Here is a 22,905-nt window from a genome sequence, read left to right as displayed (position 1 = left end):
ATCATCCGGGCCCCGGACAGGGGAGCCAGGAAGCCTCGGCCGGCCACTACAGTCCCGTCCCGTCCCGTCCCGTCCCGTCCCGTCCCGGCCGGGCCCGAGCGGCCTGCTCCCCGCCGACCTCTGACCCCGGGCCTCGCACCTCGGCCCCCCCTCCCAAACCGTTAGGACCCCGCCCCGCCTCCCGCTCACTACGTGCCCACCACTGTTCTAGACGCCGCCGTCGCCAACCATCCGCTCGGCACTCCGGCCATCGACCCCACTCATTTATACCGATTATTTATTCTTCCACGATCACTGTGATCATTTATGACATCGTATTTATCCCGAAGCCTCGTGGCGCAGTGGCCGGAGCCCGGGCTTGGGAGTCGCAGGTCCTGGGTTCCGATCCCGCCCCCGCCCCTTGGATCTATAATTCTATTTATTTATATTGATACCTCTTTACTTAGAGTGGAAAGAGCCCGGGCTTGGGAGACAGAGGTCAGGGGTTCGAATCCCGGCTCCGCCCCTTGTCAGCTGGGTGACCGTGGGCCAGTCACTTCACTTCTCTGGGCCTCAGTGACCTCATCTGTCAAATGGGGATGAAGACTGGGAGCCTCACGTGGGACAACCTGATGACCCCAGCGCTTAGAACAGTGCCGTGCACATAGTAAGCGCTTAACAAATACCGACGTTATGACTATTATTTACTTGTTTGGATGTCTGTCTCCCCATCTCTGGACTGTCGGCCCGTTGTGGGCGGGGATTGTCCCTCTTTATTGCTCTATTGTATTTTGTGAAATGGGGATTAACTGTGAGCCTCACGTGGGACAACCTGATTACCTTCTATCTCCCCCAGCGCTTAGAACAGTGCTCGGCACATAGTAAGCGCTTAACAAATACCAACATTATTATTATTATCATTTTCCGAGCGCTTACTACAGTGCTCTGCGCACAGTAAGTGTTCAATAAATACGATTGATTGAATGAATAATAATAAAAATAATGATAGCTTTTGTGAAGCGCTTAGTATGTGCGAAGCACTGTTCAAAGCGCTGGGAGGGGGACTCAGTTACCTCATCTGTAAAATGGGGATTAAAGCTGGGAGCCCCACATGGGACAACCTGATAACCTTGTATTCCCCTCCCCGGCGCTTAGAACAGTGCTTTGCACATAGTAAGCGCTTAACAAATACCACCATTATTATACAAGGTCATCAGGTTGTCCCATGGGGAGCTCACAGTCTCGATCCCCATTTTACAGATGGGGTAACTGAAGGAAAGAGAATAATAATAATAATGTTGGTATATGTTAAGCGCTTACTATGTGCAGAGCACTATTCTAAGCGCTGGGGGAGATACAGGGTCATCAGGTTGTCCCTCGTGAGGCTCACAGTTAATCCCCATTTTCCAGATGAGGTCACTGAGGCACGGAGAAGTGAAGTGAGTTGCCCACAGTCACACAGCTGACGAGTGGCAGAGCAGGAATTCGAACCCATGACCTCTGACTTCCAAGCCCAGGCTCTTTCCACTGAGCCATGCTGCTTCTCTGATTGTAATTTAATAATAATAATAATGTGGGTATTTGTTAAGCGCTTACTATGTGCCAAGCACTGTTCTAAGCACTGGGGTAGACACAGGGGAATCAGGTTGTCCCACGTGGGGCTCCCAGTCTTCATCCCCATTTTACAGATGAGGGAACTGAGGCACCGAGAAGTTAAGTGACTCGCCCAAAGTCACACAGCTGACAAGGGGCCGAGCCGGGATTCGAACCCGTGACCTCTGACCCCAAAGCCCGTGCTCTTTCCACTGAGCCACGCTGCTTCTCTCAATTTGGCCTGATGAGACAGCAAGGGGGTTCTAGGGCCTGTTCATTCACTCAGTCGTATTTCTTGAGCGCTTACTGTGTGCAGAGCACTGTACTAAGCGCTTGGAAAGTACAATTGGGCAACAGCTGGAGACAATCCCCACCCAACGAAGGGTCCGTTATTCCGACAAGAGCGCGGCACACTGGTGGACATGAGAGATTTGGGTTGACCAGCGTTCACTGAGCACACACCCGTGTTTCCGCGAAATAATAATAATAATAATAATGTTGGTATTTGTTAAGCGCTTACTATGTGCCGAGCACTGTTCTAAGCGCTCAAAAGCAACCTCACCCTCAGCAATTGCACCTGTCGGAATAATGTTGGTATTTGTTAAGCACTTACTATGTGCCGAGCGCTGTTCTAAGCGCTGGGGTAGACACAGGGTCATCAGGTTGTCCCACGTGAGGCTCACAGTTAATCCCCATTTTACAGATGAGGTAACTGAGGCACAGAGAAGTTAAGTGACTTGCCCACGGTCACACAGCTGACGAGTGGCAGAGCCTGGATTCGAACCCATGATCTCTGACTCCCAAGCCCGGGCTCTTTCCACTGAGCCAAGCTGTTATAAATCCGACCACATCTTTGACCCTATAATCATAATCATAATAATGGCATTTGTTAAACGCTTACTATTTACCAAGCGCTGTTCTAAGCGTTGGAGTAGATACACGGTAATCAGGTTGTCCCCCGTGGGGCTCACGGTCTTCAACCCCATTTTGCAGATGAGGTCACTGAGGCCCAGAGAAGTGAAGTGACTTGCCCGAAGTCACACAGCTCATAAGTGGCGGAGGCGGGATTAGAACTCGTGACCTCTGACTCTCAAGTCCGCCACGCTGCTTCTCTATTTCCTGCTCAGCTTCAACAGACTGGATGGGGGCTATTGGGATTTTTAGTCCGGTTCTCAGTCAGACGTCTTATTTGGGGCTTTAGCCAATCCAGATCAATCATCTCCTTCTTGCTTTCTCTTGTTTGTGCCTCCTGGCATCCAACTCTGTTGTACTCAACTCTCCCAACACTTACCACAGTGCTCTGCACACAGTAAGCGCTTAATAAATGTATTTAAATGAATGAATGAGTAAATGAGATGTTCTTCCCCTCGACTCTATTTATTGCCATCGTTCTCGTCCTCCCATCTCCCCCGATCAGACCGTAAGCCCCGTCAAACGGCAGGGACCGTCTCTATCTGTTGCCGACTTGTTCATTCCAAGCGCTTAGTACAGTGCTCTGCACATAGTAAGCGCTCAATAAATACTATTGAATATCAAGGATTTTTTTAATGGCATTTGTTAAGTGCTCATTATGTTCCAGGCACTGTTCTAAGCACTCAATAAACATCAGTGATTTTTTTAATGGCATCTGTTAAGCGCTTATTACGTTTCAGGCACTGTTCTAAGCGCTCAGTAAACAGCAATGATTTTTGTAATGGCATTTGTTAAGCAAGCGCTCATTATGTTGTCAGCTGCGTGACTGTGGACAAGTCACTTCACTTCTCTGTGCCTCAGTTCCCTCATCTGTAAAATGGGGATGAAAACTGTGAGCCTCACGTGGGACAACCTCATTCCCCTGTATCTACCCCAGCACTTAGAACAGTGCTCTGCACGTAGTAAGAGCTTAACAAATACCAATATTATTATTATTATTATGTGCCAGGCACTGTTCTAAGTGCTCAATAGATACCAATTTTTTAATGGCATTTGTTAAGTGCTCATTATGTGCCAGCCACTGTTCTAAGCACTCAATAAATAGTGAATTTTTAAATGGCATTTAAGCACTCATTATGTGCCAGGCACTGTTCTAAGCACTCAGTAAATATCAATGATTTTTTATGGCATTTGTTATGCGCTTATTATGTGCCAGGCACTGTTCTAAGCGCTCAATAAATATCAATGATTTTTTTATGGCATTTGTTAAGCGCTTATTAGGTGTCAGGCATTGTTCTAAGCCCTGGGGTGTATGCAAGCTAAACAGGTTCGACAAGATCCCTTGTTCCACATCGGGCTCACAGTTTTAATTCCCATTTACAGATGAGGTCACTGAGGTACAGAGAAGTGAAGTGACTTGCTCAAGGTCACACAGCAGACAAGTGGCAGAGCTGGGATTAGAACCCAGGTCCTCTGCCTCCCAGGCCTGTGCTCTACCCATTTGGTCACGCTGCTCCTTTGTTGGTTGATTACATTTTCCTGCCCACAAGGAGCTCATGGCCCATTTAGCTTCCCATGTGTCCCTTTTTTTAAAAAAAAAATGGCATTTGTTAAGCGCTTACTATATGCCAAGCACTGGTCTAAGCGCTAAGCCAACAGTGTCCACTTCAGATTGGCCCAGGCAGAAGTTTCAGCGCTTGGGGAAACCTTGGCGAGCTTGTGGTATTTTGCCTGAAGTTGGATGCCAGGATAATCATCGTTCAAGTCATTAACCTGAAAACACCCTTGAACTGCTTATCTTGTAGCTTGTATCTTGGTGCCTGCTTGGTGCCGTAAGTGCTTGATAGTAACCTTAATTTTAGCAAAGAAAAGTGCATGGCTTTTTTAGGATCTGGTATCACGGGAGGGAATTCCGCAGAAGAGAAAGTAAAATCAGTCCTCTTGGGACTTAGAATTCACAGTTCAAAGGACCTTTTCTGGAATTTCACCGAGTGCCCGCGATTCTATCATCCTGACTTCTGAGCATCCTGAAATAAGCTTTATCGAAATTGCGGTGCATGAAAAACGAGAACAAAACTTTAACGGTAAAGGAAAAACCAAAGATTTTCCAAATGTTAGTGCCCACCTCTAGCGCCAGTAATTGAAAACAAAACCAACCGGAAAGCCCCTAGCGATCCAAGCCCAGCCCGGCCGAGACCAAGTTAGCCCCGTCACAGCTGCAAGGCGAGCTCTGAATTTCCTAACTCCCCTACCCCATTTTTCCTCTTTTGTCAGCTCACGTACTGTGGTCGAGGCTGTTTTCTCCATACATCTGGCCCCGACGTCGCTATATTAGTAACGTAAGTTGGAATGTGAGCCCATATGGAGTTTCCTCATCCGCTCGCTTTCTCTAGAGGATAAATAACCCTTGGTCCGAAACAGGCCTCTTGTTAAAAAAAAAAGTTTCTTTATTCCTTATAAGGCATAAGCCAGTTGGAGTAGTCAGAACGGGCGGTTACAGTTTCATTGTGCGTGAGCTCCGGCTAACTGCGGACGGTCTCTTCTCCACACAGGCAGCTTTCAAAGCCTTCAGTTCACTGAGCTAGAGGAAGAACTTGAAGGTAGCGACAGAGAGACCATGGGAAAATCAGGTGAGTGATTATATTTGCACGAGGCATATTTTTCGGGTCGCCGCCACTGATTTCTTTGAAGGGAGCTCGGGGGGGGGCTGGGATTCTTGCAACTCCCAGGCCGGACGGAGCTGGGATGCTTCAGATTCGAATCTCAGCTCGAGGGTGGAGCGGGAGGCGAGACCGTAGCATCGGATCTTGTCGGGGAGACGATGGGGATAGCTTCCTCCGGCAGAACCGTTAGGAGAGTCGTTTCGGACCAACCGACGGTACTTCGGAGACAGTTTTACGCCAACGGAGGACATTCGGATGCTTGTGAGAAAGGAACGTGTGAAAATTGCATGGCAGCTGCACGCTGGGTCCTGGGGTGACGTTGGACATCGCAGCGTGAGCACTTTTCGGAAATGGTTCGCGTCTTGGGAGGTTGAAGGGTTGCCAGGCCGGGCAGGGGGCCGTTAATATTTCCCCGGGGGCCTTCCTCAGCTCGCGGGGGGGACGGACAGAAGGACCCCAACGTCGCTGCCGGGGTGGGTGTGGCAGCTTTGGATGGAAGAATGGCCTTTCTCTGGGCCAGAGATGGTGTCATCCGAGAGAGGTCTCCGGGGTGGGTGGGGGTGGGGGGGAGATTCTGCACCGAACCACTACATCGCCGCTGTGGACATGAGGTCACATTTCATCAGGAGCCCCGCAGCGCTTTCAGCCAAAGGCAGGGCCCTTCCCAGCTGTTGTTTAAGGGCTTTTTGCAGGCGCTGAGGAAAAGCCAGATGCAGCTGGCCTCCCTGTTGCTGACCCTCCTCCCCCCCACTCCTGAGCTGTAGGAAGAGGGAGGGAAACCCTTACCAAACCCAAAGGAGCCTGCTGAGCTTCGGGGGAGGAGGGGTGCATTCCTTCCTTCATTCGTTCACATTTATTGAGCCCTCACTCTCCGCAGAGCACTGTACTAAGGGCTTGGGAGAGTACAGACTCTGATACCTAGGCATCTCCCCACGGGATGGAACGGCTCCCCTCACGGGGTCCCCCAAAGTTTGACTGCTGGATCCCCCTCTCAATCAGTCGATCGACCCATTCAGCGCTTACTCTGTGCTCTGCACTCTGCCCTGGACTGAGCGCTCGAGAAAGTACAACAGAGGCGATAGACGTGATCCCCGTGGGAGCTTACACTCTCCCCGCTTCAGTTTGGAACTACATGCGGCTACCTGGGCAGGGAACACATCTACCAACTCTGTTGTACTGTGGCCACCCAAGCGTTTAGTACAGTGCTCTGCTCAATAAGTAGGACCTTCCCGAAATGTTGCTTGGAACACAGTCCTGCACTCCTCAAAAGCCTCTAAGAGCTTCCCGCTTTTCCCCTCGTCAAGCCAAAACCCCTTACCAGTTGGGTTCAGGATTCTCCGACGGTTCTCCCTAATTTACACATCAGAATTCTTCACCCTCAATTCCCTAGCTCCCCCTCCAGACTCTAAGCTCCTCGGGGGCAGGGAACGTATCGACCGACTCTATTGTACTGTGCTCTCCCAAGCGCTTAGTACAGTGCTCTGCACGTAGTAGGCCCTCGGTAAATACCATCTCTCTCGAGTCTCCCACCTCTGACCCTCTGTTCATGCGGTTCCCCTGGCCTAGAAATCCTCTCTCCCTAACGCCACCCCGCCCCATCATTCATACCAGGGCTCTCCCCATCTTCAAAGTCCTCCTGAAGAGTCCACCACCTCCAGGATGTCTTCAGCAAAATTAATTCACATCATCCCAAGGCGTGCTGACTCAACCGTCACCCTTCGCCCTTCAGTATTTTATGCCCACGCTTCAGCACTTAGGTATATATGTGTATTTATTGAGAATTTGCATAGTTCCACTATTTGTATATAATCTCGGTCTGAGTGTCTCCCCTATTAAATTGTAAACTCCAGGCGCCTCTTTTCATAATAATAATAATAAGGATGGTATTTGTTAAGCACTTACTGTGTGCCAAGCACTCTTCTAAGCGCTGGGGGGAGATACAAGGCTATCAGGTTGCCCCGGGTGGGACTCGCAGTCTTGATCCCCATTTTACAGATGAGGTCACTGAGGCACAGAGAAGTTAGTGATTTGCCCAAAGTCACACAGCTGACAAGTGCCAGAGCCGGGATTAGAACCCACGACCTCTGACTTGCAAACCCGAGCTCTTTCCATTAAGCCACGCTGCTGTTGTACACGCCCGAGTGTGCTTTCCACTCAGTAGGAGCTCAGGAAATACCACTGATTAAAAAAAAACAAAACCCTTATTTATCTGTACTGGTTTGAATACAATGTTATATAGACGAAAAGAGTTTCTTTTGGAGCCCAACTCTATAATAGTCATATGGCTGAATCCTTAGTTGAGATTCGCTTTGTTTCCATTTCTCCTCCAAAGAATCAGAATGCAGGGTCTTTCCTGATGTGGGTTGTTTTAAAGGTATTTTACAGGCATATTTGCATCTCTCTCTTTAATATATATCTAGCTGCACTTTTTGTTTGAAGATGAAGCTTCCGTTGGTGAGATTGCATCAGTGTGGCTGATAAAACCCAAGTGGGACTGCCACTCTCTCACCTTATGTGCCTGGTATCAATCAATCAATTGTTTTTTTTGAGTACTTAATGTGCGCAGCGTACTGTACTAAGCACTTGGGAGAGTTTAGTAAACACAGCTGGTAGACATGTCCTGCCCTCAAGGAGTTTACAGCCTAGATGGGGAAGCAGACGTTAATATAAATAAATCAATTACGGAATTGTGCTTACGTGCACAAATTTCTGCCCTGGACTAAATGCCGGGGGTGGGAGGGTGGTGGCGTTGAGGGAGGAAATGCAACGCAGAAGGGAGTGAGAGAAGAGGAAATGAGGGCTTAGTCAGGGAAGGCCTCTTGGAGGAGATATGCTTTTAGTAAGATTTTTGAAGGTGGAGAGAGTGATTATCTGCCAGGCAGGAAGAGGGAGGACGTTCCAGGTCAGAGGAAGGACAGAGGCGAGAGGTCAGCAGCGAGATAGCCGAGATCAAGGTGTAGTGAGTAGGTTGGCATTAGAGGAGTGAAATGTGCAGGCTGGGTTATGGTAGGAAACCAGGGAGGTGAGGTAGGAGCGGGCAAGGCGAATGAGTGCATTTGAAATCACCGGGAAAAGTGCCACACGACTGAACTAGAGCTACGGATAGAAATAACTGCCCCTCAAGCCTGTGCCTCTTGAACAACTCTCAGGGTACACGGGGCCTCCGGGGCAAGATTTCTCTTCTAGTTTTCCCCAGGAAATATGGTAAATCACTTCCTTGCTGGATGGGCCCCAATTCCTTATCCCAAACTATATTGTGGTTGCTTTGTTATTGCTTAAAAAAAAACCCATTTTCTTTGTAGGAACTAGAAACTAAATGTAGCTAATTTGGCTAACAACATTTCCTTTCTAAATACCCTACTCTTCCCCTGCCCCAGCAGTGGGGCATCAGCCAGCAAGCTGGCCCCTGGTCTAGGTAAGAATTGTGTTGTCATCGCCGTTGCCCTCCTCCTCGTCTTCCTTGCCCTCCTCATTTTCGTCCTCCTCTTCCTCTTCCGCTTCTCTCGCTCCCACCCCAGATGTGGACCCGGAGGGGAAGTCTGGACCCGATCCAACCCCCATCTGGGCTCAATCTCTATCTGGGATTTAGGATTCCAACAGGAACCGGAGATTTCCGGGTAAGGTCAGTCCTACATTCAGGGATGGCGGTCCAAGCCTCGGTGCCCCTCGGGGGCCACGGCCCCCTCTGATCCAGAAAGACCGTGGCCTAGTGGATAGAGCTTGGGCCTGGGAGTCCAGAGGACCTGGGTTCTAATCTCAGCCCGGCCACTCGTCTGCTGTGTGAACTTGGGCAAATGACTTAACTTCTCTTTGCCTCAGTTACCTCACCGTTAAATGCGGACCCAGATTGTGACGATATGGCCTGGGACCAACTTCGTGTCTACCCCAGAGCTCAGGACAGTGTCTGGAATATAGTAAGTGCTTAAACAAATACCATTTTTTAAAAAAATCAGAAAATGAGATAGTGTAAAGAGGGCGTCCTTTTTCGTTACGGTATTCATTTAAGCACTTACTATGTGCCAGTCACTGTTCTAAGTGCTGGGGTAGATCCAAAGAAATCAGGTTGGACACAGTCCAGAACCCACACGGGGCTCACAGTCGCAACGCCCATTTTACAGATGAGGGAACTGAGGCCCCCAGAAGCTAAGTGACTTGCCTAAGGTCACACCCAGCAGGCAGGTGGCGGAGGTGGAATTAGAACCCAGGTCCTTCTGACTCCCAGGCCCGTGCTCTATCCACTAGGCCACGCTGCCTCTCCAGCCCTGTCCTGTCCTAAGCCAATCTTTCCAGGTCAGAGCCAGCTTCCTTGTGGGGGGGAGGAGAGAGGGTCTGTGTCTGTCAGTCAATCAGTCGTATTTATTGAGCGCTTACTGTGTGCAGAGCACCGTATCAAGCACTTGAGAGCAGCGTGGCTCAGTGGAAAGAGCCCGGGCTTGGGAGTCAAAGGTCATGAGTTCGAATCCCGGCTCTGCCACTTGGCAGCTGTGTGACTGTGGGCAAGTCACTTCGCTTCTCTGGGCCTCAGTGACCTCATCTGTAAAATGGGGATTAACTGTGAGCCTCACGTGGGACAACCTGATTACCCTGTGTCTACTCCAGCGCTTAGAACGGTGCTCTGCACATAGTAAGCGCTTAACAGATACCAACATTATTATTAAAATACGACAATATAACAGACCCGTTCCCTGCCCTCCACGAGCTTACAGTCCAGAGGGGGAGACGGACATTGATATTAATAAATTCCGGATATGAACAAGAGTACAGTCTAGAGGGGTCCTCATCAGCCCAGGGGTGGGGAGGTGGGGTGCTTCTGCCCCTAGCCCTATCCCTCTGGGGTCTCTGAGTTTATGAAAGAGGAAGGTTTTTGCCGTGGAAAAACCAGAGGCTTGGGCTGAAGGCATTGTCTTCTGATTTCCAGAGGCCCTCTAACACTTCTCGCTTTTCAAGCAGACCCAGTGTCACAGCCCTGGATTCGACCCCGGCTGGTTGCCACGGAAACAATCATGCCTCACCAAAACAGAGTTAGGGTCCCCGGAGGCAAAGGGAAGGAGGGGCTTCCTGTGAGTCACAAAACCCTAGAGACCGGAGATTGGGTGAGAAATGATGAAATATGAAGTTGAGTGGAAAGTGTAGCCGGACTTAGTATCTCCTTTTATTCTCTGCTCCCGCTGATGCTCCGTTCGGGGCAGCGGATGAGTTAGGGAGGACAGGACTTTTCCGTAATCCGCCCCAGGATTGCAGGAGAGATTGAGCCTCCGGAAAACTTTTCCAAAAGGACCTTGTTCCCGGCTCAGAAATCTTAGGCCTGTGATAGACTGGATTGAAGGAAAACACGGAGCAACGTCTGTCCTCTCTTTCCTCCTTCCCTGCTTCTCCCCCGCTTCCTCTCTCTCTCCCAATGAGGAAAGTTTTGGCATAGTGAAAGGAAGAGGATCTTTGTAATTTGTGCTAGATGTATTTGTAAAGCGCTTACTATGTGCCAGTGACTGTAGGTTGGACACCCTCCCTGCCCACAGAGGGCTCACAGTCTAAATCAGAAGGAGGTGGATTTAATTCCCATTTTTCAGGTGGGGTAACTGAGGCACAGAGAATTTTTTCAGAAACAATGAGCAAACTTACATCAGCACTAACATCCGGGAGCGTCCGGCTGTTTCTTCTAATTCCCCAGATAGTCATTATAAAGAGCCTGGGCTTGGGAGTCAGAAGGACCCGGGTTCTAATCCCGCCTCCCCCACTGGTCTGCTGTGTGACCTTGGGCAAGTCGCTTCACTTCTCGGGGCCTCAGTTCCTTCATCAATAAAACGGGGATTAAGACTGCGAAACCCATGTGGGACAGGGACTGGGCCCAACCCGATTTGCTTGTCCCTCCCAGGGCTCAGTACAGTGCCTGGCGCATAGTAAGCGCTTAATAAATACCACAGTCATTATTAATAACGTCCCGACGAGGAGTGCTCTCCGGTGTTTCTATTTTTCCTGCAGGATTGGTTGAGGTGCCCCCTGTGCCCAGGGAAACGAGCCCAGTGTCAGTCAGTCAGTCAGTCATATTTATTGAGCGCTTACTGTGTGCAGGGCACAGAGAAGCAACATGGCTCAATGGAAAAGAGCCCGGGCTTGGGAGTCAGAGGTCATGGGTTCGAATCCTGGCTCTGCCACGTCAGCTGTGTGACTGTGAACAAGTCACTTCACTTCTCTGGGCCTCAGTGACCTCATCTGTAAAATGGGGATGAAGACTGGGAGCCTCACGTGGGACAACCTGATGACCCTGTATCTCCCCCAGCGCCTAGAACGGTGCTCGGCACATAGTAAGCGCTTAACAAATACCAAATACCACTGTACTAAGCGCTTGGGAGGGTACAACGTAACAATACAACAGACACGTTCCCTGCCCACAGTGATCTTAGAGTCTAATACAGAGGCAGATGCTAATAGAAACTACAGATATGAGCATAGGTGCTGTGAGGATGGTAAGGAGGATGAGTAAAGAGAGCAGATGAGGGCGTCGCAGAAGGGAGTGGGAGGAGAGGAGAGAAGGGGAGGAGAGGAGAGAAGGGCTTAGTCTTTCCTGGATTCCCAGGCCTGATGGACCCCGGTGTCCTGGCGCATCACTCAGCCCCGGGAGCTGACCTGCAAAAGAAGGCAGACTCCAATCTGTGCTGGCCTCCTGTGATCTGGCTGAGGTGGAGGATGTGGTTAGGGTGGAGGAGGCAGCTGAAGGTGGTGAGAGAAGATGAATCCGAGCCATCCCAACGTAAACTCTGAACCCCACAGGAAACGGTCCATCTGACGGGCACTGCGGGTCTGTGGTTGGCGACGCCCGCCCGTGGCGGGGCTGATTCAAGGGAGGCCCCGCAGCCCCCCTAGAATCTGGCAGGAGTCGTCCCTAGGAAGCATTCATTCACTTAATCCTATTTATTGAGACCTGACGGTGTACAGAGCACCGCACTAAGCACTCGGGAGAGTACAGTCTAGCAATAAAAAGACACATTCGCCGCCCACGACGAGCTCACGGTCTAGAGGAGCAAAGGGGCCTAGTGGAAAGAGTCCGGGCCTCGGACTCAGAGGATGTGGGTTCTAGTCCCGCGTCTTCTACTTGCCTGCTGTGTGGCCTTAGGCAACTCCCTTCACTTCTCTGTGCCTCAGTTTCCTCATCTGTAAAATGGAGATTAAATCTTCTCTTCTATTTAGAAAGTGAGCCCCATCTGGGACAGGAGGCTCACCCGATTATCTTGTCCAGTGCACGGCACGCAGTGAGCGTTTAACAAGACTCGGGATTATTGTAAGTGAACGTTAGAGGTGTGGTCAGTCCCCCAGCCAGGAGAGGGAGGGGGACCGTTTGACCAGATGCCTTTCTTGAGATGGGTCCAGATTCGAGTCTGCTGTTGTGTTTGGGCAAAAGCGTTCAAAAGGGAAGCTGAGAAGCAGTGGGGCCTGGTGGTTAGAGCACAGGCCCGGGAGTCAGGAGGTCATGGGTTCTCATCCTGCCCTGCCACATCTGCTGTGTGACCTTGGGCAAGTCACTTCACTTCTCTGGACCTCAGTGACCTTGTCCGTAAAATGGGGATTGAGACTGAGCCCCAAATGGGACAGGGACTGTGTCTAACCTGATTTGCTTGTATCTACTCCAGGGCTTAGTACAGTGCCTGGCACAGAGTAAGCGCTTAACCGTAATTATCATCATCATTCCCCTCACCGGTTATCTGCCCGGCTGTGGCTATCTATTATAAATTACTTATATTAATGTCTGCCTCCCCCTCTAGACTGTAAGCTCTTTGTGAGCAAGGGAATGTGTCTGTTAACTCTGTTATTCTGTACTCTCCCAAGTGCTTATTACAGTGTTCTGGATATAGTAAGTGCTCAATAATTGCCACTGATTGATTTACTGGTTGCTCGATAGAATCTTCAAGTTCAGGAAAGGTCTTGGAGGCCATAAAAGGAGGAGGAGGAGGAAGCAGAGTCCTATCTAGGTTGGAGAATTATTATATTAATAATTGTGGTGTTTAAGCACTATGTTCTAGGCACGTACTAAACGCTGGGGTAGATATAAAACAATCAGGATGAAGGTGGTCCGGGGGCCCAGCGGGGTAAGCCTTGTCAAGGATTTTAGGGTAGGGGTCACCGAAGGTTCGGGATGCAATTGGGAGAAGCAGCATGGCCTAGTGGAAAGAGCCCAGGCCTGGGGGTCAGAGGACCTGGGTCCTAATCCCAGCTCTGTCACTTCCCTGCTGTGTGACCTTGGGCAAGTCACTTAACTTCTCTGGGCTTCAGTTTCCTCAACTGTAAAATGGAAATTCAATACGTACCTGCTCTTCCTCCTTCTTAGACTCTATGTCCCTTGAGGGACGGACGGTACTGTCCGACCTGCTTGATTTGTACCTACCCCAGCACTCAGTACAGTGTTTGACACACAGTAAGAACTTAGTAAGTATAAAAAAAAAAAATTGGATGGGGTCAGGCCTGCCAAGAGCCCTGGGTAGATGTAGCTGAAGAGCCTGTTGATATTTTCTTTTTGAGTCAGAATACCAGGAGCGGTCACTGGCTTCTGCCCTTTGTTCTCCCCCTTGCCCAGAGGGGCTGCAAGTGAAGCCAAATGCCCTTTAGTCCACCCTACAAGCACGAAATTTCGGTCAAGGGGCAGAGCACTCTGGGAGGTGGGAATGAAAAAGAGGAAACCTTGCCTTGACACCAGTCCAGCTCAGAAATCTGTTTGAGACGGTGGGGGGAAATGAGGGCGTTAAGGACCGCCTGAAACCTATTGGTCCTTGGCACCACTTCACATCAAGCATCTGTGTCTCCGTTGGGCATCTGAGGTTCAGGCATCCGTCCGCTCTGAACTGTGCACGGTTGGTAGTGATGCCCGTTGCTGCAAAGCCTCCTTGCTCCTTCTGCGTTGCTCCGACCTCCGAGAGGAAAGAGTGGGATTTGGGCTGCCAGGAGTCCTGGAGGCCACTGGCCCCTAAGTGGATTGGAGAAGGGAGGGAGAGTATCCCATGCTCCCATTGGTCGGATGGCCTTAAGGAATTTGGGTGTATTTCCTGATTTATTTGTCTTTCCAACTAACGCTCCAATATTTTAAACGGTTTTAGCTTCCAAGCAATTTGCTGACGAGGTGTTGCGCGCTCACAACGACTACAGACAGAAACACGGCGTCCCTTCCTTAAAGCTCTGCAAGAAACTCAACCGGGAAGCTCAACAGTGAGTCAGTCTCGTCTCGGGCTGTGCTGCGGCCTCTATTCTGCAGATGCTGGACTTCCTAGCCAATCCTAGGGTGAATACGTTTGAGGATCTGTCCCGTTCCGGCGGCAGTGGTTCCCGTTGAGGAAGCTTTGCTCAGAGAGGCTTTTTTGAGTTGCTAATCCCTCCCGGGGTCCCCGGCTGTCCACCACACGAGCCTTTTGAGTGATTTTTCTTTCCTCGCCTGACTCTCCCTGGGTGTCGGGGATGATGGTCGGGCTCGTCGAAGACAAAAGTTGGAAAAGAAAAGCCATCTGCCCGGGACCGGGGAGACAGTGGGGAGGGGGTGGGTTTGGCGAGTTTAGGGATGGGACGTGTGCAGCAGAGCCGTGGACATAGAGATTTAAGAGGAGTGGGGAGAGAACAGGAAACAAATTTAAGGCTCGTGGGTTGGAATGTCAAAAATGGCCAGCAGGTAGAACGTGGACCTGTTGAGGAAAGTTTCAGAATGGGGCAGATCAGAATCAGAATTGATTTTTAAAACCAACCCTGGGGCGGTGCTCATTTCAGAGACGTTTATGGCTGTTGTGCTGTTTCCAGTGGGAGCCTGCAAACCTAACATAGTTTCTGTTCTCTCTGCGAGCAGTTTTGGTAAATGCTGTGGGTTTCTTGGCTAGGTATGCGGAAGCCTTGGCTAGCACAAAAGTCCTCAAACACAGCCCCGAATCCAGCCGGGGACAGTACGGCGAAAACCTAGCATGGGCTTCTTATGACCAACCAGGTGAGTGGGACTCGCTCTCTACCTCCATTTCTCCCTCTCTCTCTCTTTAACTGCGGTGTTTTTCAAGTGCTTGCTATGTGCCAAACACTGTTCTGAGCACTGGGGTAGACCAGAGTCCTTGTCCCATACAGAACAGGTATTTAATTCCCAATCTACAGATAAGGAAAGCTGAGGTACAATGAGGTTGCCTTGCCCAAGTTTACACAGCAGGCAAGTGGCCAGTCTAAGTTATTCTAAGCTCCTGGAGGCCACGGATCATGTCTACTACTGATCCACGCAATAGTATTTATTGAGCGCTTACTATGTGCAGAGCACTGTACTGATTCTATTGTATTCTCCCAAGTGCTTGGTACTGTGCTCCTCACAAAGTACTCCATAAATACCGCTGATTGATCGATTGTAAAGACGGCAGGTGGTGTGAGCCTGTTTCTTTATGAGCATCTCTCTGGGAGAGACGTGGGGCAGAGGTCTCTGTGGGGGAGGAGTCTCAGTGACCTCCTCCCTCCACCCCATCTCTGGCCTGACCTTGGAAAGCTGCAACGACTGCAAGGACTCAATGCCACCCCAGCTCACGGCGGCTTCCCAAGGACCCGTCGGCGAGGTCGCTGGGCGACGGCCCTCCCGGGACTCAGTGGCAGAGAGGCCCTGCTTGAAGGGATTCCCTGGGGGCCCGGGGAAGGCAGAAGTGGACAAGGGGACGTTTCCTCAGGTTGCCCAGCTGAGTAGGCGGCAGCATGTGGTTTGACCTTGAATCGGGAAGTCCTGCCCGATTGAGACAGAGTGTGGCGGGGTATTTCTTAAGCGGCACACCCACCCCTTCTTTCCCGATGCCGTCTTTCTTTCCTTTCCATTTCCTTCCACTAAAATGGGCCCCGGTTTGACACAAACACTTCTTGGAAGCACGGGAGAATCCCATCTGAGACTGCGAACTGCTCATCTAGACACCAGGGCAAGCGGGGAAATGGCCGGTTGTCTCCCAGCTTCCGTTAGGGTCCCTGCTCTGGCCCTCGGTCTGCTGTTTGGTACCGAAGCCTCGTTTCTTTCCAGAGAAACGAGGAAGATCAATTGGCCACCGCCGGTTCGAGGTGAATGAAGTTATAATAATAACCGCGGTGTTCGTTAAGCGCTTACTGCGTGCCGGGCGCTGGGGTGGATATCAGCAAATTGGGTTGGACACAGTCCCTGGCCCACGTGGGGCTCACAGTCTCACTCCCCATTTTACAGATGAGGGAACTGAGGCAAAGAGAAGTGGAGAGACTTGCCCACGGTCACACAGCAGACAAGTGGCAGAGCCAGAATTATTAATAATAATAATAATAATAATAATGTTGGTATTTGTTAAGCGCTTACTATGTGCAGAGCACTGTTCTAAGCGCTGGGGGAGATACAGGGTCATCAGGTCGACCCACGGGAGGCTCACAGTTAATCCCCATTTTACAGATGAGGTCACTGAGGCACGGAGAAGTTAAGTGACTCGCCCACAGTCGCACAGCTGACAGTGGCAGAGCCGGGATTCGAACTCATGACCTCTGACTCCCAAGCCCAGGCTCTTTCCACTAAGCCACACTGCTTCTCACAACGTCTGACACCCAGGCCTGAAGTGCAGGGAAGGAAGCGTGAAACCCCCGAGGCAAAGGTGGAGAGATTGACTTCCAGCTTTTGCTATCCTGTTTCCTGAGTCTCACCCAAGGGCGCTCTGCACAGTCCCACAATTACGGCCCCGAGGTCTGCCTCCCCCAAGACACAGGGGTATGAAACAGACCCCAGAGGGAGACGACGCCTAGGACATCAAAGGGCCAGCACTGAAGATCTGTTTAGGGAAATAGCTGAGTTAGTTAAGGCATTTATTAAGCACTTTCTATGTCCTGAGCACCAGGGAAGATACAAGATTAGGTCAGACACAGTCTCTGACCTCGTGGGGCTCACAGTCCTTAGGGTAAGGGAACGTTAACAAGGCTCTTCTCCCCACTTTAAAGATGAGAAAACAGAGGTCCAGAGAAAGTGAAGTGACTGCTCAAAGTCACCCAGCAGGCCAGTGGCAGAGCAGGGAAAAGAACACAGGGAATGGACCGGGAACGTATCTGTTATACTGTCGTGTTGTATTATCCCAAGCGCTCAGTCCAGCGCTCTGCACACATTAAGCGCTCAATAAATACCATTTATCGACGGACAGGAAGGATGTTATGATTGTGCGTCGGTCCCCCTGAGCAGAATTCTAAAGTTGGCTGCTTCCCCTCAGCCAGACCATAGGCCTGCTTCTACTCATTTATAATAATGATGATATTTGTTAAGCACTTACTTTGTGTCGAGCAGTGTTCTAAGCGCTGGGGTAGATACAAGGTAATCAAGTTGGACACAATCCGTGTCCCACATGGGGCTCACGGTCTTCACCCCCATTTTACAGATGACCCTGCCACCTGGTGTGACTGAGGCATCTTCTCAAGGACGGTGGCCTCCTGGGAAGAGCGCTGACCTGCGAGCCGTAGGACCTGGGTTCTAATCCTAGCTCCACTATTTGCCTCCAAGTAGTGCTCAATAAATACCGTCAGTTTGGAAACGTCACTTCACTTCTCTGGGCCTCGGTGACCTCACCTGCAAGATGGGGATGAAGACTGTGAGCCCCGTGTGGGACAGGGACTGTGTCTAACCTGATGATCTCATATCTACCCCGATAGTAAGCGCATAAGAAATATCACAATTACTAGTCTCTCTTTGAGTAGGTTACCGTGTGTGCTCGCGTGCACAAGTGTGGAGGGGTGGGAGCGGTTGTTCAAACACTTAGGAAAACACGTTAACATTTCACCAAGAACATCTATTAATAGATATATTGGTATCTGTTAAGCGCTTACTATGTGCAGAGCACTGTTCTAAGCGCTGGGGTAGACCCTGTATCTGTAACAAATACCAACATTATTATTACAGGATCATCAGGTTGTCTCCCGTGAGGCTCACAGTCTTAATCCCCATTTTACAGATGAGGTCACTGAGGCACAGAGAAGTGAAGCGACTCGCCCACAGTCACAGCTGACAAGTGGAGGAGCCGAGATTCAAACCCATGACCTCCGACTCCCAAGCCCGGGCTCTTTCCACTGAGCCACGCCGCTTCTCTTCACTCACAACACTGGATCATTTCTCTGCCTCCCAGTGCCTGTTTCCTACTGGGAAGGAAAATTGCAGAGAAATACACCTCGAGAACAGGACGTTGGGTAACCCTGGTAATCGTCCGCTTAAGGCAGAGTGATCTAAACCTATTACTCAATCCTTGTTTGAATGACTAAAGACGGGCTCCGTGTGGAAAGCAGTGTGACCTAGTGAAAAAAATACAGGCCTGAGGGTCAGAGGACCTGGGTTCTAATCCACCTCCTCCACTTGTCTGCTGCGAGACGTTGGGCAAATCATTTAACGTCTCTGCGCCTCACTTCCCTCATCTGTAAAACGGGGACTCAAAACCCATCCTCCCATCCTACTTAGAATGTGAGCCCCGTGTCGGACCTGATTATCCTCTATCTAACCCAGAGGTTAGTACGGTTCTCGGCACATAGTAAACGCTTAACAAATAACAGCTGGTAATCATTATTTTTAACTCTGAGACTTAAAAGGGGATTGTCAAGAATACATTATGTTGACTTCCCTCATAGGGTTTAAACATGATTTGGTTCATTTTTTTTTTTTCTAGGAAAGGAAGTAGCTGACAGGTGGTACAATGAAATAAAAGATTACAACTTTCAACACCCAGGATTTACCTCCGGAACGGGTGAGTACCTTGTCAGGGCTTTCTCAAAGGGACTGGAGAGGGAATATTTTCTTGTCACGGGGCCAAAGGCAAAACCCTCGTACAATTTCAGGAGCATCTCAACCTTCCGGGGTCCCTGGATTTTACTTTGCCAATTGAGAAAGGCAGGCGCGACAGCATTTTTTGCAGAGGTCCTTTGAGGAAGCTATGTTCTTGTTCTTTTCCAATCTAATGGTATTTATTGAGCACTTACCGTGAGCAGAGCACTGTAGTAATGGCCAAGAAATACTGAATCTGTGTCCACTGCCCCATCCCATTCCCCCGGTCGAGAAAGAAGACCTGCCTAGGTTCAAGTGTGGTCACGCCTTGCGGAGATGCTGACGGTCCCGGGGCAGGGTTGGTTAGCGGAACGGAGACGACCTCTGTATTCCGTCTTCTCTCTCGTGCAAGCGGGAGTTTCTCTCCAGCGACGATGGCCGGGGTGTGCGCTGCTCTTGGGCCAAGCCCGACTGGCCTCGGGATCAGTTTCCACCCGAACCTAGAGCGTTTCTCCCGGTGAGCCTGCGGAGAGGCTCGGTCTACACCCCTCAACGGGTCTACACGGAATTGCAGAGGGTTTGCCACCGATTTAGTTCCGTGGAGACAAACCGTACGGCTCCTTATGATCCCTGTGGGGTCAGCACGACTGGGATTGGCTGGCCACGCCGGTCTTGTTTATGAGACCGTGCCTCAGTTTCCCCGGCCCAGTATTTCTTCCCAGATGGGGTGTCGGGCTGGGAGAAGCGTAGGATGGCTCGGGGCCTGGCGGTCCCATCTTCCCAGACACCCCCATCAATCACCAGATCCTGCAGAGCTTCCCAAGGCAGTGACCCTCAGAAAGACGGAGAGAAAGAGCGCGGCTTAGCAGGTAGAGCACGGAAGGTCATGGGTTCTAATGCCGACTCCGCCACTTGTCTGCTGTGTGACTTCACTTCTCTGTGCCTCATTTACCTCATCTGTAAAATGGGGATCTCCCTCCCTCTGCTCTACCCCCCTCCCCGCCCCACAGCACTTGCGTATATATGTACATATTTATTATTCTACTTATTTTATTAATGATATGTACATTTCTCTAAATCTATTGATTTACATCGATGCTATCGGTACCTGTCTACTTGTTTTGTTGTCTGTCTCCCCCCTTCTAGACTATGATCCCGTTGCTGGGTAGGGATTGTCTCTATTTGTTGCCGAATTGTACTTTCGAAGCACTTAGTACAGTGCTCTGAACACAGTAGATGCTCAATAAATATGAATGAATGAATGAATTAAAACTGTGAGCCCCATGTGGGACACGGACGGTGTCCAACCTGATTAAATTGTATCTACACCAGCGCTGAGTACAGTGCCTGGCACATAGTAAGTGCTTAACAAATACCATAAAAAAAGGCTCACGTTTGTTGCGGGAGCCCCCTCCTTCTGGGCCCTGCCCCCTCCCAACTCATTCATTCATTCAACCGTATTTTTTGAGCGCTTACTGTGTGCAGAGCATTGCACTAAGCGCTTGGAAAGTACAATTCAGCAACAGATAGAGACGATCGCTACCCGACAACGGGCTCACATTCTAGAAGGGGGGAGACGGACAACCAAACAAAACAAGTAGACAGACGTCAACAGCATCAAAATAAATAGAATTATAGATATATACACATAATTAATAAGATAGAATAATAAATATGTACATATAGAATGATAAATCTGTACATCTGACCCGGAGTTGAAAAGAGAAAGAACCGGAGTGAGTTGAGGCCGTGTGGTGTGGGGATGGGTCGAGGAGGCTGCGACGACCACTTCGCTGCAACTTGGGAAGCAGTGTGGCTTAATGGAGAGAGCACGGGCCTGAGAGTCGGAAGGACCCGGGTTCTAATCCCGCCCCACCACACAGCTGCTGAGTGACCTCGGGCAAGTCACTTAACTTCTCTGTGCCTCAGGTACCTCATCTATAAAATGGAGATAAGAGGATGAGTCCCATGAAGGACGGGGCCTGTATCCAACCTGATTAACTCGTATCTACCCCAGAGCTCAGAACACAGTAAGCGGTTAACAAGTACCATGATTATTATTGATATCCGTACGATTACCTCCCCGCAGGACACTTCACGGCCATGGTGTGGAAGAGCACGACGAAGATGGGCGTCGGGAAGGCCTCCACCTCGGACGGCTCGTCGTTCGTCGTGGCCCGGTATCTGCCCGCCGGAAATGTCGTCAACCAGGGCTTCTTCGAAGACAACGTTCTGCCGCCGAAGAAGTAATTTCCCAAACCCGAGGGAGTGTGTTGGACTGGAGAGATTAAGAAGTAAAATGCATACAAAATCGAATGCTTGGTGCTACTGATTACCTGTCACTTCAAAGACAGCAGCCTTTCTCTGCGTTCGTGTGTGCGTCTGTGTCTGTGCGTGTGCGTGAGAGGGAGAGAGACACAAGTTTAGACCTATTTCATCTCAGAATTAGGAAACATCTTGATCTGGGACAAGCGCCATTGTTAATTCTGTGAAGTCTGTAAAGGATGTTGGATTCTTAGAGCCTTTTTTCTGACAGACAGACTTTCTTCACTAACAAAAGCAATCACGGGTGCCTTGGGTCATTCAGGTTTTCAATCCCTAGCGTGCGGGATCTTTGAGAGACCGGGGCACGCGGTACCTTCCTGGGGAATAAAAGTGACCCGCCCTAACTGGAGAGCAGGTCAACACGACATACAGTCTGACTGGAAGGATAGCCCATTTCCGTGGTCACCGTAGCACATTACAGCCACCTCAGACCACCCCTTTCCTCGGTACACATGAAATCGCGGTGGAGCTCAACCCTCCTCACTCCACGATCAGTGACCGTCCAACAGGTGCCTCCTGCCTCTCCCCCAGTCCCGGGGAGAGACCCCAGTCCAGCCGCTTGTCGGCTTGGTGTGCATCCAGACCGGAAATCGGTCACTGCCCCCCCAAAAGCCGGGCAGGGCCGAAGCCCCAGGACCTCACGTTCCACACTGAGGATTTTTCCGACACGTTCCCCCGGCCAGGCGGAGGGGGGAGGGGCTGCTGGCTGCGAGGCTCGACCCCGACCCTTGGAACCTGAAAAATGGGCCTTCCCAGCGGCGAGAAGATCGCCGTCCCTTTTCCCCCCCGACCCGCAGCTCCAGAACGACCTCTGGAAGCAGGACGGGGGCAGGGTGGCGTTTTGGGGTCAAGGGTTGAGGTGCCTCCAGAGTAGCACGGCAGGTCCGGCCGTCAGCTCTTCCGAAGGCCAGGGGTGAGGCCGGAAGAAGCCAAGGCAGATGCTTGGCAAGGAAGGGCCAGACATGGCTGGGCTGGGGCCAACATTTATCTCCAGTTCAGAGAGGGCTGATGCTGGGCACCTCCACGTTTCCCCTGCTCTGAATCAGACATAAGAACTCGGGGGGTGGGGCGAGGTGGGGAGTTCACTCCCCCTAAATTAGCCTGGAGTTCCAGCGGGGAGGGTTGTCGAACCCGCTTTTCTGATGGCATTGTTCAAGTCGGTGTTTCCGCAGTGTTTCGGGCGTTCTTAATGTAATTCAGGGATTGAACACCTCGAAGAGAGTTTTGTGAAATAAAACCTATTTTCGTACGACTGGCTTCTTCTTCAAGGAGTCCCCGTCGTTCCGCAGGTGGGCACGCCCTCAAACTTCCCCCGGGGCTCTCTCTCCTCACCCAAATCCTCATGGTGGCTGGCTCAGTCTAGACCAGGTGGGTGCTCCGATCCGTGGCGGGCAGATACCTTCGGTGGTCACAGACTGGTCACTTCTGGGTTCTAATCCCGGCTCCGCCACTTGTCCGCCGGGGGACCGTGGGCAGGTCTCTTCACTTCTCTGTGCCTCAGTTACCTCATCTGTACAGTGGGGTTTGAGCCTATGAGCCCCATTTGTCTGTATCCACCCCAGGGCTTAGTACAGTGCCTGGCACGTAGTAAGCGCTTAAATACCATTGTTATTATAATTATTATCGCTTCCTAGGGTTGCCCTCGGGCTGCTCTGACATACTTCCCTGGGCCTCACTTTCCCCATCTGTAAAATGGGATTAAGACCATAA

The 22,905-nt window shown here is 50.7% G+C and overlaps 1 protein-coding gene across 3 annotated transcripts; it reads left to right on the top strand.

The window, feature by feature from the left end:
- Positions 1–251: 251 nt before the first annotated feature.
- Positions 252–21,186, top strand: GLIPR2 (GLI pathogenesis related 2). 3 transcript variants are annotated; one of them, XM_029053901.2, is made up of 8 exons: positions 252–371; positions 4,437–4,568; positions 4,759–4,823; positions 5,037–5,114; positions 14,231–14,339; positions 14,996–15,099; positions 18,776–18,853; positions 20,960–21,186. In XM_029053901.2, exons 4-8 carry the CDS (start codon positions 5,102–5,104, stop codon positions 21,118–21,120), a joined length of 465 nt encoding a protein of 154 aa, XP_028909734.1. In that variant the 5' UTR covers positions 252–371; positions 4,437–4,568; positions 4,759–4,823; positions 5,037–5,101; the 3' UTR covers positions 21,121–21,186. The 3 variants fall into 3 exon arrangements, with proteins under 3 accessions (XP_028909734.1, XP_001511959.1, XP_028909733.1); XM_001511909.6 differs by lacking the exon at positions 4,759–4,823 and having other exon boundaries at positions 253–371; XM_029053900.2 differs by lacking the exons at positions 252–371; positions 4,437–4,568; positions 4,759–4,823; positions 5,037–5,114 and adding an exon at positions 6,756–6,904.
- Positions 21,187–22,905: the final 1,719 nt, after the last annotated feature.

Source organism: Ornithorhynchus anatinus, chromosome X3 (assembly GCF_004115215.2).
Source record: "Ornithorhynchus anatinus isolate Pmale09 chromosome X3, mOrnAna1.pri.v4, whole genome shotgun sequence".
Classification (NCBI taxonomy): domain Eukaryota; kingdom Metazoa; phylum Chordata; class Mammalia; order Monotremata; family Ornithorhynchidae; genus Ornithorhynchus; species Ornithorhynchus anatinus.
This window is presented reverse-complemented; position numbering and strand designations above follow the sequence as displayed.

What these genes read in the sequence shown, in the direction of transcription:
- GLIPR2 (XM_029053900.2), top strand. Translation starts at nt 6,883, where the DNA reads ATGCCCACGCTTCAGCACTTAG. An exon ending in CTCAACCGGGAAGCTCAACA is followed by an intron (nt 14,340 to 14,995) that starts GTGAGTCAGTCT and finishes TTTCTTGGCTAG; the next exon opens with GTATGCGGAAGCCTTGGCTA. An exon ending in GGCTTCTTATGACCAACCAG is followed by an intron (nt 15,100 to 18,775) that starts GTGAGTGGGACT and finishes TTTTTTTTCTAG; the next exon opens with GAAAGGAAGTAGCTGACAGG.